General features: G+C 34.9%; 2 protein-coding genes and 2 non-coding genes across 4 annotated transcripts; 2 read left to right on the top strand and 2 right to left on the bottom strand.

Moving 5' to 3' along the window:
• Positions 1-1442: 1442 nt before the first annotated feature.
• LOC127898747 (small nucleolar RNA R71) lies at positions 1443-1549 on the bottom strand. The gene has a single exon (XR_008050594.1). It is a non-coding gene; the product is annotated as a small nucleolar RNA R71 (small nucleolar RNA).
• A 1268-nt stretch (positions 1550-2817) lies between these two features.
• On the top strand, positions 2818-3387 carry LOC127903101 (uncharacterized). The gene has a single exon (XM_052443765.1). The coding sequence runs from the start codon at positions 2818-2820 to the stop codon at positions 3385-3387; it is 570 nt and encodes a 189-aa protein (XP_052299725.1).
• A 5231-nt stretch (positions 3388-8618) lies between these two features.
• On the bottom strand, positions 8619-9287 carry LOC107176625 (uncharacterized). Its single transcript, XM_015529411.1, has one exon. It carries the CDS (start codon positions 9285-9287, stop codon positions 8619-8621), a length of 669 nt encoding a protein of 222 aa, XP_015384897.1.
• A 713-nt stretch (positions 9288-10000) lies between these two features.
• Positions 10001-10107, top strand: LOC112498059 (small nucleolar RNA R71). Its single transcript, XR_003065145.1, has one exon. It is a non-coding gene; the product is annotated as a small nucleolar RNA R71 (small nucleolar RNA).
• The last annotated feature ends 2927 nt before the right edge of the window (positions 10108-13034 follow it).

The following is a 13034-nucleotide window of genomic DNA, read 5'->3' as shown; positions in this document are numbered from 1 at the left end:
GTTTGTTGTAGCAGTTTGTTTTGATAGTATTTATTTTATTCGTTATTTCGGTTGATCACCCATTTTAATGATACTAGCTAATGAAGAGCCGCAAAAGGGCTTATCTTAGTGGAACATATCAGAACAATACTTGATCTTAAATTAAGTTTTCCGGATTGAGTTTTACTTGAGTTCCAAAAGGGCCATGCTTGATTTAAGATTAGTGATGAACTAGAAGTAAGGATTCACCTTGTAGGGTAAATAGAACCTAAGCGTGTAATGTTATATCTCATGTTGGCATAGCAACTGATCACTGTTAGGTTGCATATAGATATAAGATATCCAACATGCGACGGCTGAGGATACATAAGGATTCTGCCTAGTGTTGCAACAGATACTGCAGCAACCGAGCCAATCATTAGAAAATAGTCAAGACCATTAAGATAGTTTATTCACTCAACTACTATATATTCCCATTAGTTTTATCTTTGAGTTTGACGTGATAATTTACTTTGTTGCATTTTATTTATAGCATTTTTATTTTAATTAGTACATTAGTTTCATTAATTGTTTAATTTTAGCACAAAATCTGTACTGTTAAAACTGTTGTAGCAAGTCTAATAATATCAATCCCTGTGGAGACGATCTTGAATACTCATCACTTTATTACTTGTTGTGTACACTTGCACATTGACACCAATTGCATTAGTATTTATACACCAACAAATTTTTGGCGCCGTTGCCGGATATTGATTGTTAATTGTGATTTGTGAAATTAATTTTAACGGTGCTAATTTTTTATTTTAATTTAATTTGTTTATTTTGTTGACATATGTGATCTAGCAACCCTTACATGCGCAAATATAAATCTGTTGACTTCCAGTTTGATCCAGAAATTGAAAGAACTGCAATGAGATTGAGAAGAGAGCATCGGGAATTACAAGCTACTGTAGCAATGGATGATTTGCAAGATTTAAGAAACTTGAACCGTAGAGAGGGGATACAACCAGTCAATGTACATGAAGGTCTGAATGGAAAACGTGTTCAAAGGCAACCAGGGAACAACAACATTATTAACATGGCACACGATAGAGATGGAGCTATTCGAGACTACGCAGTGTTGACTCCTCAAGCCATACATCCAGGAATAGTTAGACCCGATGTTCAAGCTAACAATTTTGAACTCAAACCCGTGATGTTTCAGATGCTTCAAACAGTGGGGCAATTTAATTGTTTGCCATCCGAAGATCCTCATCTACACCTTTAAGTTATTTTTGGAAGTAAGTGATGCTTTCAAGATTGCTGGAGCATCGCAATAAGCATTGAGACTCAGACTTTTCCCATTTTCTTTGAGAGATCGAGCAAGAGCATGGTTGAATTCTCTACCACCAGATTCTATCATTACATGGAATGATTTGGCTGACAAATTTTTGATGAAATACTTCCCGCCAACCAAGAATGCAAAGTTGAGGAACGAGATCACATCTTTCCATCAACTTGAAGATGAGAGCTTGTGTGACGCATGGGAGAGATTTAAGGAGTTACTCAGAAAATGTCCTCATCATGGTATTCCTTGCTGCATACAGTTGGAAACTTTCTATAATGGTCTCAACCCAAGCACTAGATTGATGGTGGACGCTTCAGCAAATGGGATCTTGTTATCTAAGTCTTACAATGAGGCTTATGAAATTTTGGAGAGGATAGCCAACAATAACTATCAGTGGCCATCAACCAAAAAAGCTGTAGCAAAAGGAACAACAGGAGTCCATAACGTAGATGCCTTGACAGCGTTATCAGCCCAAGTAGCTTCATTAATAAAGATGGTAAAGGTTATGACTACTGCTCTAGCAACTGTTAACCAAATTTCTGATGTGTCTTGTGTTTATTGAGGAGAGGGCATTTATTCGACAATTGTCCTGAGAATCCAACTTCACTCAATTATGTGGGCAGCTTCAATAGACAGAACCAGGACAATCCATATTCAAACACTTACAACCCTGGATGGAGACAACACCCAAACTTTTTATGGAGTAATCAGAATCAACCTGCTGTAGCATTCAGTGGACAGAACAGACTGGCTCAACCACCAGGATTTTATCCACAAAATCAAGAGAAAATAAACATCAACAATGATCAACTTAGCTCCCTTGAAGGTTTAATTAAGGATTATAATGTGAAGAATGAAGCAGTTGTCCAAAGTCATACTGTATCTTTGAGAAACTTGGAAAATCAAATTGGACAGCTTGCTGTAGCATTGAGCAACAAACCTTAAGGTAGTTTACCCAGTAATACAGAGGACCCACGAAGCGAAGGGAAAGAGCACTGCAAAGTAATTAACTTGAGATCTGGAAAGGATGTTCATAGTCCCGTTGGGGTGCCAAAAAGAAGAGTTGAGCCCACTTCAATCCAGAAAGAAACTCAAAGTGAAAAAGAGCCACAATCCTCCACTTCACAGCACACTGATGAGAGCAGTCAAGCTACAGCATTTGCCGAAAATGATGATCCAATACTTGTGGATAACGAGGCTGTAGCACCAACCCAGAACATGGCAAAAGGAAGCAGTCTACACAACCTGCTGCAGCACAACAGTTTAGACATCCACCACCATTTCCTCAAAGGTTTCATAAGTAAAAACAAGACAAGCAGTTCAACAAAATCTTAGGAGTGCTGAAACAACTACATATCAATATCTCTTTGGTGGAAGCTCTAGAGCAAATGCCAAATTATGAAAAACTTTTAAGGATATTTTGACAAAGAAAAAGAAGACTTGGAGAGTTTGAAACAATTGCTCTAACATAAGAGTGCAGCCGAATGCTCTAGAGTAAGATACCACAAAAGATGAAGGATCCAGGAAGCTTCACAATCCCATGCTCTATAGGCACTAAATACAGTGGCAAAGCACTTTGTGATTTAGGGGCTAGCATCAATCTCATGCCTTTATCAGTGTTTAAGCAATTGGGAGTTGGTGAATGTAGACCAACAACAGTATCTTTACAACTTGCTGACAGATCTCATGCATATCCAGAAGGGAAGATTGAAGATGTGTTGGTGAAGGTGGATAAATTTATTTTTCCAGTGGATTTTATTGTGCTAGACTTTGAGGCAGACAAAGAAGTGTCAATCATTCTAGGAAGACCTTTCTTAGCCACGGGAAAGACTCTAATTGATGTTCAAAAAGGAAAATTAACCATGAGGGTGAATAACCAACAAGTTACATTCAATGTGCTGGATGTCATGAAAAGTCCCGATGAGATTGAAGATTGTAATTTTATCAGTGTTGTGGACTTTGTTGAAGCAGAGAGATTATACAGTTGCTGCAGTAAGGAAGAAATCAATGTTGTAACATTTGAAGAACTTGATGATGAAGATCATAAAGCAGCTAACATAGCATGGTCAGGGGAGAAGTAACCCTTCAGAATTGACGAGCGAATCCAGCAAAGGGAACTCACTCTAGACCAACAAGAATTCAAGGTTAATGGGCTGAAAGTAAAGCACTATATGGGAGATGATGTGAATAGCCTAAAGAAGGATCGGTTCTTGAAGGATCCAGGTTGAGGAAACAAGAAAGGTCAGGCTGAAAGACCTAAAATCAAGTGCTAATTAAGAGGCAACCCAATAAAGGAAGTTGTTTCAAGTTTTTAAATCATTGAATTTAGTTTTTAAATTATTTAATTTGTCTTTTTATTATTGTAAGTGTGCATCTAATTTTTTGTCTTTATGTTAAATTGCAGCAAGTAAAAAAAAAATATGGGCAAAAAGTGCAAGAAGGAATTGATGCAGCATCACTTACAGCATGACATATAACAGAAGATTCTCAAACAACATAGGCATTCCTTGCTTTTGCAGCAACAAATGGATTGATTAGATTTTATGATAAGGAGCGTTTGAGAAGTATATCAAAGAAAAAGTGACCCTTTACAGCCTATGTTGTAGCAGTGCTTCCAGCAACAGGGCAGTACCCCTAACCGTTAGTTTATTTTACTTCTTACTGCAAAACTTTTCTTTCATTTAGTTTTAATTTTCTAATTTATTTTGCATGTCCTTTTATTTAGTGTATGCATGTCTGGTTTATGTGGTTTTGTTTTGTGTGCTTGTGAGGACACAGCACCACTCAAGTTTGGGGGGGTTGTGTTTCTGAGTACATGTGTTTATGCTTGTGTTGTGTAAAGCTCTGTTATTTAATATTTGTGTATGGATTTGAAAACCTAATGAAGATAAATTGAGTGTTATTCAATATTTATAAGAAAGCCAAGTAGAGATAGTTATAGATGGAGGTTGAACTTCTGTTCCAACACTTAAACTTTGGTTGAGTTTTATGAGAATGCTGTAGCAGTGTTAGGAAAAAAAAAGAGTAGAAAATATCTCAAGTTTAGGGGAAAATTTTTGTTGGACTGTGCATGTTACGAAACAAATTCTGCTCCAATGGTTTAAGTTGCTGAGTAACCAGGGTTGAGTATGCACCCTATATGCAAACTTGAGTCCAAAGGCAACACGAGCTACGAATAGTGCTGCAGCAATTATAAAAAAAAAGAGAAAAAAAAGAAGAAGAAAAGCAAAAAAAATGGTGATAAAGAGGTCTGCTACATAGGATACTGAGTAACATGGTCTGTTCATGAGCCCCATGTTCAGCCTTGAGTTAAAAGCGTCCAACGGTATGACCTAGATATAACATCCTGAATGCGTTGTTGTAGCAACTCTGACATGTACTGTGAATGAGTAATGGGTGTCGTCATTACAAGTGATAGGCATTCACATGAAAGCTCAATGTTGCATTGAAGGGTTTAACTAAAAAAAAAAATTTATTATTGTTGTAGCACAATTTGAATATAATTGTGAGTTCTGCTCCCCCATATGTGAATATATTTGTGTTCTACCTTTTAATTGTATACAAAGTTTGTGCAATGCTGTAGCACCTCTGAAATTTGATCAAAGTGGCACACACACACTCTGGATAAAATGAGGCCTAAGTCTAAAACTGGAACTACTATGGCAATTTTGTATGAGTAAGAGTGTGATCTGAGGGTGGAAGAATCCTCACAAATTTGATGACAAAGTTAAGTTATTTGTTGCATGATTGTGTGATTAAAGAGTGAGTGTTGTTGTCATTACTTGAGGACAAGTAACGATTTAAGTTTGGGGGTGTGATAACTCTATGAAATGAGAGTTATTATGACAATTCTAGACTTAAATCAAGATCACTTAGAGAGTAAATGATGTTTTTTTATTGCATTTTTGTTACATTTTGCATAAACATTCATTTTAGTTTAGTCTTAATAAGTTTTACTTGATTTAAACTAATTCGTGCTCAAATTGTGTGCATAATTGTAGGTTTCCAGAAGCTTATAATTCATGGAAGGAATGCTGATGTAATAGACTGGCAAAAAGGAGGAAGGACATGGCTATAAAAGAATTGAAACAAATCTGGAACAGTGCAGTTGCTGTAGCCGTTGCTGTAGCCATTGCTGTAGCAATCTTGGAACAACAATAGAGAAAATTTCGTGCAAGATACTTACAGAATTGCGATCTGCAGTTTCCTAATCTGACTTATGTGCGCCCTAGGCTTCGGTATACCCTAATTTTCAACTATAAAAGAAGCACACATTATAAGGAAAAGGGAGGGCCGTCACCCAAGGAGAAAAACACAAAGAAACAAAAGAAAAACAAGATTCAAGAGAGAGATTGAAGGCTACACAAGAGGAAAAATTACAAAGATCAATTGGGAGCTCAATCTTTCTCTTGTTTTCGTGTTTTCTATTTATTCATAGGGATGTGTTTCATGGCTAAAACTTTGTTCTTTATTTTTCTTTTGCGAACCATGAACTAAATTTATTTGTGGTTGAGTGATAAACAATCTTGATGGTTTATTGACTGAATATATGTGTTGCTGCATGTTTGTTGTAGCAGTTTGTTTTGATAGTATTTATTTTATTCGTTATTTCGGTTGATCACCCATTTTAATGATACTAGCTAATGAAGAGCCGCAAAAGGGCCTATCTTAGTGGAACATATCAGAACAATACTTGATCTTAAATTGAGTTTCCCGGATTGAGTTTTACTTAAGTCCCAAAAGGGCCATGCTTGATTTAAGATTAGTGATGAACTAGACATAAGGATTCACCTTGTAGGGTAAATAGAACCTAAGCATGTAATGTTATATCTCATGTTGGCATAGCAACTGATCACTGTTAGGTTGCATATAGATATAAGATATCCAACATGCAACGGCTGAGGATACATAAGGATTCTGCCCAGTGTTGTAGCAGATACTGCAGCAACCGAGCCAACCATTAGAAAATAGTCAAGACCATTAGGAGGGTTTATTTACTCAACTACTATATATTTCCATTAGTTTTATCCTTGAGTTTGACGTGATAATTTACTTTGTTGCATTTTATTTATAGCATTTTTTTTAATTAGTACATTAGTTTCATTAATTGTTTATTTTATTTTAGCACAAAATCTGCACTGTTAAGATTGATGTAGCAAGTCTAATAACATCAATAGCTGTGGAGACGATCTTGAATACTCATCACTTTATTACTTGTTGTGTACACTTGCACATTGACACCAATAGCATTAGTATTTATACACCAACAGCCGCATTGTACTGTATTAATTTTTTTAGTGATTAATTTTGATTACATATTTTTAAAATAATATTTATTAATACTTAGAAAAATACTAAATATCAAAATTTTTAAAATTGAGAAATTTAACATTATGTTTTAATATCATAATTCTTCATAAAAATCAAACTTTATAGCTTTAAATTTTTGTCAGTATAACATTTATTTTTACAATATTTTCCAAATATATAACCTTTGAAATGAAGATTGAAGCAAATAATTCAATTAAATAACCTCTAAATAATATCAAAACATAAATAAAATGCAATACGTCCAACCGTGGTCTTCTAATTTCATAAATTCAAATTCTAGGATTGCTTAATCCATAAATTTAAAATCTTTTTCATTCTTTCATTTTTAGAAATTTCTTACAAGATCTCTTATCAAAAATAAGAAAGGAAAAAGCTAACGATCCTATTTTAACAAAATCTACAGGTGAAAGATCATAACTTACAGGCATTTAATTGGGACATGGAATTATAATTGAAGTTGATACATGACATAATGCACAATCTTATTTATGCATAAGAATAAGAGCCTAAGCCCCTACAATCAGGCACATTAACTAAAAATTGTCAAATATCAATAACAAGAGTAAAATGTCATATAAATATGATAGTTAAAATTGTCAATTACATATGACTTGTTAAAACTATCAAATATTACACTGGTTTAAAAAAAAAAAACAATAATGGAGTCTCTTGAATTGCGTTACAGAATATACATTAGGTAAATTTAACACCTAAATTTAATTTGAAATTTTGAACCAACTCCAAACAACACAATAAAAAAGAAAAAAATTTGAATCATATTATTAACATCAGCTTGTGCATAAATGTATTTATATATCCAAATAGGGTAATTTTTAAAAACCTTCCCTGAGGTTTGGACTTGTTGCAAGTAGATGGAGAGAATCTATTTATTTGTAAAAAAAAACACCTACTGTCAGTTAAGTTTAACATTGACCATTAGTTGACTGTGCAAAGACAATATTACCCTTAACAACAGTTTGTAGACGGACATAACTAAAAAAACTAAAATTGTTAGTTATTTTACCCTCTTTAAATTATTGATATTTCCTTAAAGTTCCTACAAGAAAGATAAAATTAAAAACTTAAAAAATCCTCTTTAAATTATTGATATTTCCTTAAAATTCCTACAAGAAAGATAAAATTAAAAACTTGAAAATGAAATAGTCATAATCTTTACCTATGATATTGTAAATCTTTGGAATTGACAAGGATAAAATTGTCAAAAAATAGGATTTGTGCTTTTCGCGCTAACAATTTTAGTTTTTTTTTTTAGTTATGTCAGTCTACAAACTGTTGTTAAGGGCAATATTGTCTTTGCACAGTCCACTAACGGTCAATGTTAAAATTAATTGACGGTAGGGGGTTTTTTACAAATAAACAAATTCTCGTCATCTACTTGCAACAAGCTCAAACCTCAGGGGAGGTTTTTAAAAATTACCCTATCCAAATAAGATCTTGCTTCCAAAAGAGAAGGCAGTGGTGTTGCGGGATGGGGTGGTGGTGGAGCTGGGTGTTGCGCAGCGAAGGACGATGGCCTAGTGTGGAGTGCTGTGTTCGTGAGAGAGCATAAAGAAAGAGAAAGTTGAGGGAAGGAGAAAGATCTATTGCAAACCCGTATAAACCCGTGGGGGAGGGGGGGTCGGGTTTAGTTTATGCGGGTGTTACCGCATTATAAATTTTAGTTAATGCAATGAGCTGTAACTGCCAAACATGAGATTGTATAATTCTAATGCAATGCGGAGTCCTTATCCTATATATTACTGCGTGCCAAACATGCCCTAAATGCATTACCCATTTTTCTATCCATCGTGTCTTCTTGGAAACATTCTTTGAGTTTAGTTGGATACTTGATAGGTCTGTACACATTGAAAATGGTTTGCTCATTTTGAACTCTTAAAATCAATTTCCCTTCCTGAGCATCAATCAAAGCTCTTCCTGTAGCTAAGAATGGTCAGCCTAGAATAAGAGGTAACTCTATATCTTAAGCCATATCCAAGACAATAAAATCTGCAGGGAATATAAACTTGTCAACCTTCACAAGCACGTCCTCAACTATGCCCCTTGGATACTTTATAGATCTATCTGCCAATTGGAGGGTAACAGTTGTTGCCTTAGGTTCACCCAAACCTAATTTCTTAAAAACAGAAAAAGGCATCAAATTAATGCTTGCACCTAAATCACACAAAACTTTATCAAAATAAGTATTTCCAATAGTGCATGGAATATTAAAACTTCTTGGATCTTTCAGTTTTGGTGGCAATTTATTTTGCAAGATGGCGGTGCAATCCTCAGTCAACATTACAATTTCATGCTCCTCAAATTTCCTCTTGTTGGACAATATTTCCTTCATAAATTTGGCATAAAGCAGCGTTTGTTCCAAAGCATCTGCAAAAGGAATGTTAATAAGTAATTTCTTAAACAAATCAAGAAATTTTAAAAATTGCTTATCTATGTTATTTTTTCGAAGACGCTGAGGAAAAGGGATTGGAGGAACATAGGCCTTGACTGGTGCTGCTGGTTTAGGTTGTGGTATTTCTAAATTTGTTGCCTTTGAAACCTTGGTGGTGTCTTCAGCTTGTTCTTCATAAACTTTCTTTGCTTCTTTTTTGCGGCTCATCAAATTGTTTATCACTCCAAAGTATAATTGCATTAACTTGCTCTTTTGGATTTGTCTCGGTGTTGCTTGGCGGAGAGCCTTGTTGTCTACTGGATAGCAAGTTTGCAATATGACCCACTTGTACCTCGAGGTTCCGAATTGATGCAGCTTGATTTTGAAAAGTTGTCTCTATTTTGGTCATGAATTGAGACATATTTGTTGTAAGCTGGGTAAGAGCATCTTCTAAGTTTGACTTCTTTTCTTGTGGTTGGAACCCTGGAGGTTGTGCCAATGCATTCTGAGTGTTGTTCCATGATAGATTTGGATGGTTTCTCCAGCTTAGATTATAGGTATTGGAATATAGGTTATTTTATTGTCTCTGGAAGTTCAACACATGATGAGCTTGTTCAGTTAATGATGGTGCAAAAGGACTTCCAACTTGGCAATTGACGCTAGTATGATTCCCTCCACATAATTCACACACTTGCGATTGAGTTTGAATATTTAGATTCTCCAACTTGTTACGAATAGCAGTTATCTGTTCGTATAAAGCAGTGACCACATCAACATTATGAACTCCTGTAGCTCTCTTTGATGTTGGTCGCTCTGAAGACCACTAATAATTATTAGAGGCCATCTCCTCCAATAATTCATAAACTGCTTCTGGAGTTTTTCCCATTAATGTTCCTCCCACTGCAGCATCAATCATTGTTCTGGTATTGGATCCCAAACCATTGTGAAATTTTTTTCCTGGAAACCAAAATGGTAGACCATGATGTGTGCATTTTCTTAGTAGGTCTTTGTATCTCTCCCACGCTTCATATAATGATTCCATCTCGAACTGAGCAAAGGTTGTGATGTCATTCCTCAACTTGACTGTTTTTGCTTGAGGAAAGTACTTTGCTAAGCACTTCTGCGCTAAACCATCCCATGTAGTGATTGTTCCAGCAGGGAGTGAGTTCAACCACTCTTTTGCTTTATCCCTCAGTGAAAACGGAAAGAGCCTTAACCTGATAGCATTGTCTGAAACACCATTTTGTTTAAATGTGTCACAAATTTCCAAGAAATTTGCAATATGAGCATTTGGATCATCATTTGGCATCCTAGCAAATTGTACTGACGTCTAAATCATCTGGATTATGGCTGGCTTAATTTCAAAATTATTGGCTTGAACGGCAGGGCGTGCAATGCTTGAGCGAGCACCATTAACTGTAGGAACAACATAGTCTCTTAAAGGTCTTGCATCCTCATTTCTGTGTAATGCTTCGTCAGCCATGATTAGTTGTTGCTCATGTAAAGCTTCTCTCCTTTCTCTATTAAGCCTTCTACAAGTGCGTTCAATTTCTGGATCAAAAGGCAATAAATCAAAACTTCTTGAACGTCTCATAAAATTAAACAAGAAAACAAAAATTCAAATAAAAACAATAAAAACAAAATTCAAATTAAACTAAGGTTAGTTGGTATCGATACTAATCCAAACAATCCCCGGCAATGTCGCCAAAAACTTGATGCGTAAATTGGCAATTGTACTAGCCAGCACAAGTATTATAATGAAGAGTAGAGCATCGTCCCACAGAGATTGTATATCCTATTAGTTACCAAAATTATTCTAACCCTAATTTATTTGAACAATCGAATAAGCGAATTTAGATTAAAAATTAAAATAAATTAAATTATCTAAAAATTAAATAAAGATGCAGGCAGTAATAGAAATCACCAAGAGATTAAGACATTAGGACATTCGATTTCACCATAATCAATCCAATTTAATCCTCTATCTATGTTATTAAAGTTTATTACCCACGTTAACAGTGAATTTCCCTAGTCTATTCAATATCCTCTCTCGAGTAATATCAAAAATACATTCACATATTAACCCACTATATCTCTATGTGAATTTAAATATACAAAGATTCATTAAGCTCTATGGAAATTCTTAGAAAAATTGCACGAATCACGTTGGCACATCTCTGCCTTTCGTTCAATTCATGGCATAAATTACACAGAGCAAAAATATATAAATCTCCTCTTGGTCTCATTATGTATCCTCAAATCATTTAAATATTGGCCAGATATTTAAAAGCATTAAGCACAATAATGAATACTCAACCATGGAATAATAAATTAAAAATAACACAAATTTATGGAATTAAATCTTCATAGTTAGGCTACATCGTAGACCTAGTAAAATAAATTAGTTCATGGGAATATAAAGAGAATCCAATAATTTAATTGGGAATATTCAAACAAGATAATAGAGACAAGGGAAAGAAAAACTCAAGAATTAAGCTTAGTGTCTTCTTCCTCCTCCAAATTGCTCCTGCTGCTCTCGGTTTTGCGTAAGACTTGCTGCTGCTGTTCTTCTTTTTTTTTCCCTTCTTGGCTCCAATTTCGTGCGGCTGCTCTCCTGTCTTAATCCCGTCCTCCGTTACTTCCGCTTGGCCCTTTTATATTGCTTCAATTGTGGCCTTTAAATCCTTATATAGAAAGAATTAAAAACAAAAGCCAAGCCGCCTTATTCTTTCATGCATGCACGTGACTTGTTCAATTAATAAGCTAATAAAAATTTGGCCAAAGCCCATCACAAGAATGCTTTCTTCTTTTAATTCGTTCTTCATATGATTTGCCTTATTAATTAACTTATTTCCAATGTTAAGTCTTCTCGTCTTCACGTGAACTTCAATTAGGCCTTGGCTGCTTCGATTTTTTTGCATTTTAACTCCCATTACTTTCCTTAAATCTCCAATTAATTTCTTCTTTAAGCTCTTCTTACTTGAATATTCTGATTTAATTCCTCTTTATTCCCAAAATGCACCTAAAATAATAAAATATAAAAATTAAGATAAAATTAACATAATAAAATATAATTTAACCTAAAATTAATTTAAAACAAATATATAAATAATATATAAATTACTAGCACATCAAAGATCCAACAATACTGGATTAAAAATCCAACGCCTACACCAAGGCCCGAAGACAATCAATGGCATAAATTCAATACATTGCTTGTAACTGTCCTTGCGAAAAGAATTCAGAGTGATTGGGAAGCTCTTCACAATGGGGACGACATAATAACTATTTTTTCCATATGGTTTCCTTACCCTGAATTGCTGAAGGCAATACATGAACAGGAAGTCCTACAACATGAAATAATGATTTGCTCTGATGATACAGTTGAGGACACTACAACCTTGCAAACACTGAAGAATTCTAAAACTAAAGTAGAAATGAAAGTAAGATAAAAGACTTGCCGACGCACCAACATAATGCTTCCTTTAAGACTAGTCCCTTCAGGGATAGACCTGATTTCGCCGTGGTAAAGAGTAAAGGTAACACTAGGAGGGAGGTTTAAAGCTTGGCAGAGCTTGTCATATGACAAACGCTCATAACCAGGTGTAACCATTTTCAAAAACATTGAAGAAACAGACAATGAGTTCAAAGGGGAGGGAAAATTGAAATCAGATGCAATCAATAAAGAAGATAAAGAAGATAAAGGAACAGTGGACAGGTCGAAATCCCTCTATATAAGAAACAAAGAGATGTAACAAATTCCCAGAGAGAGATGAAAACAAATTCCCATAAAAGTGGAGGAAAAGTTGAAGTGGCAACAGTTAAAATTCAAAACGTAACTGATAAGTTGATGTCAAATCTGTTGGGAAAAATCAGGTTTTTAAATTTTTATAAAACCTTTTGAAGATCGCTCTCATATAATATATAAGAATTTGTATTCTAGAAATCGTACCTTGAAAATCCGAGTTGGCTTTTTCCGCTGAAGTGTTTTAGGCTCCTAGATCACGA

This window comes from Citrus sinensis, chromosome 1, assembly GCF_022201045.2.
Source record: "Citrus sinensis cultivar Valencia sweet orange chromosome 1, DVS_A1.0, whole genome shotgun sequence".
In the NCBI taxonomy this organism is placed as follows: Eukaryota; Viridiplantae; Streptophyta; class Magnoliopsida; order Sapindales; family Rutaceae; genus Citrus; species Citrus sinensis.
Note: the sequence above shows the minus strand (reverse complement) of the source record. Positions and strands in the feature narration are given on the sequence as shown.

What these genes read in the sequence shown, in the direction of transcription:
- LOC127903101 (XM_052443765.1), top strand. Translation starts at nt 2,818, where the DNA reads ATGAAGGATCCAGGAAGCTTCACAATCCCATGCTCTATAGGCACTAAA.
- LOC107176625 (XM_015529411.1), bottom strand. Translation starts at nt 9,287, where the DNA reads ATGCAATTATACTTTGGAGTGATAAACAATTTGATGAGCCGCAAAAAA.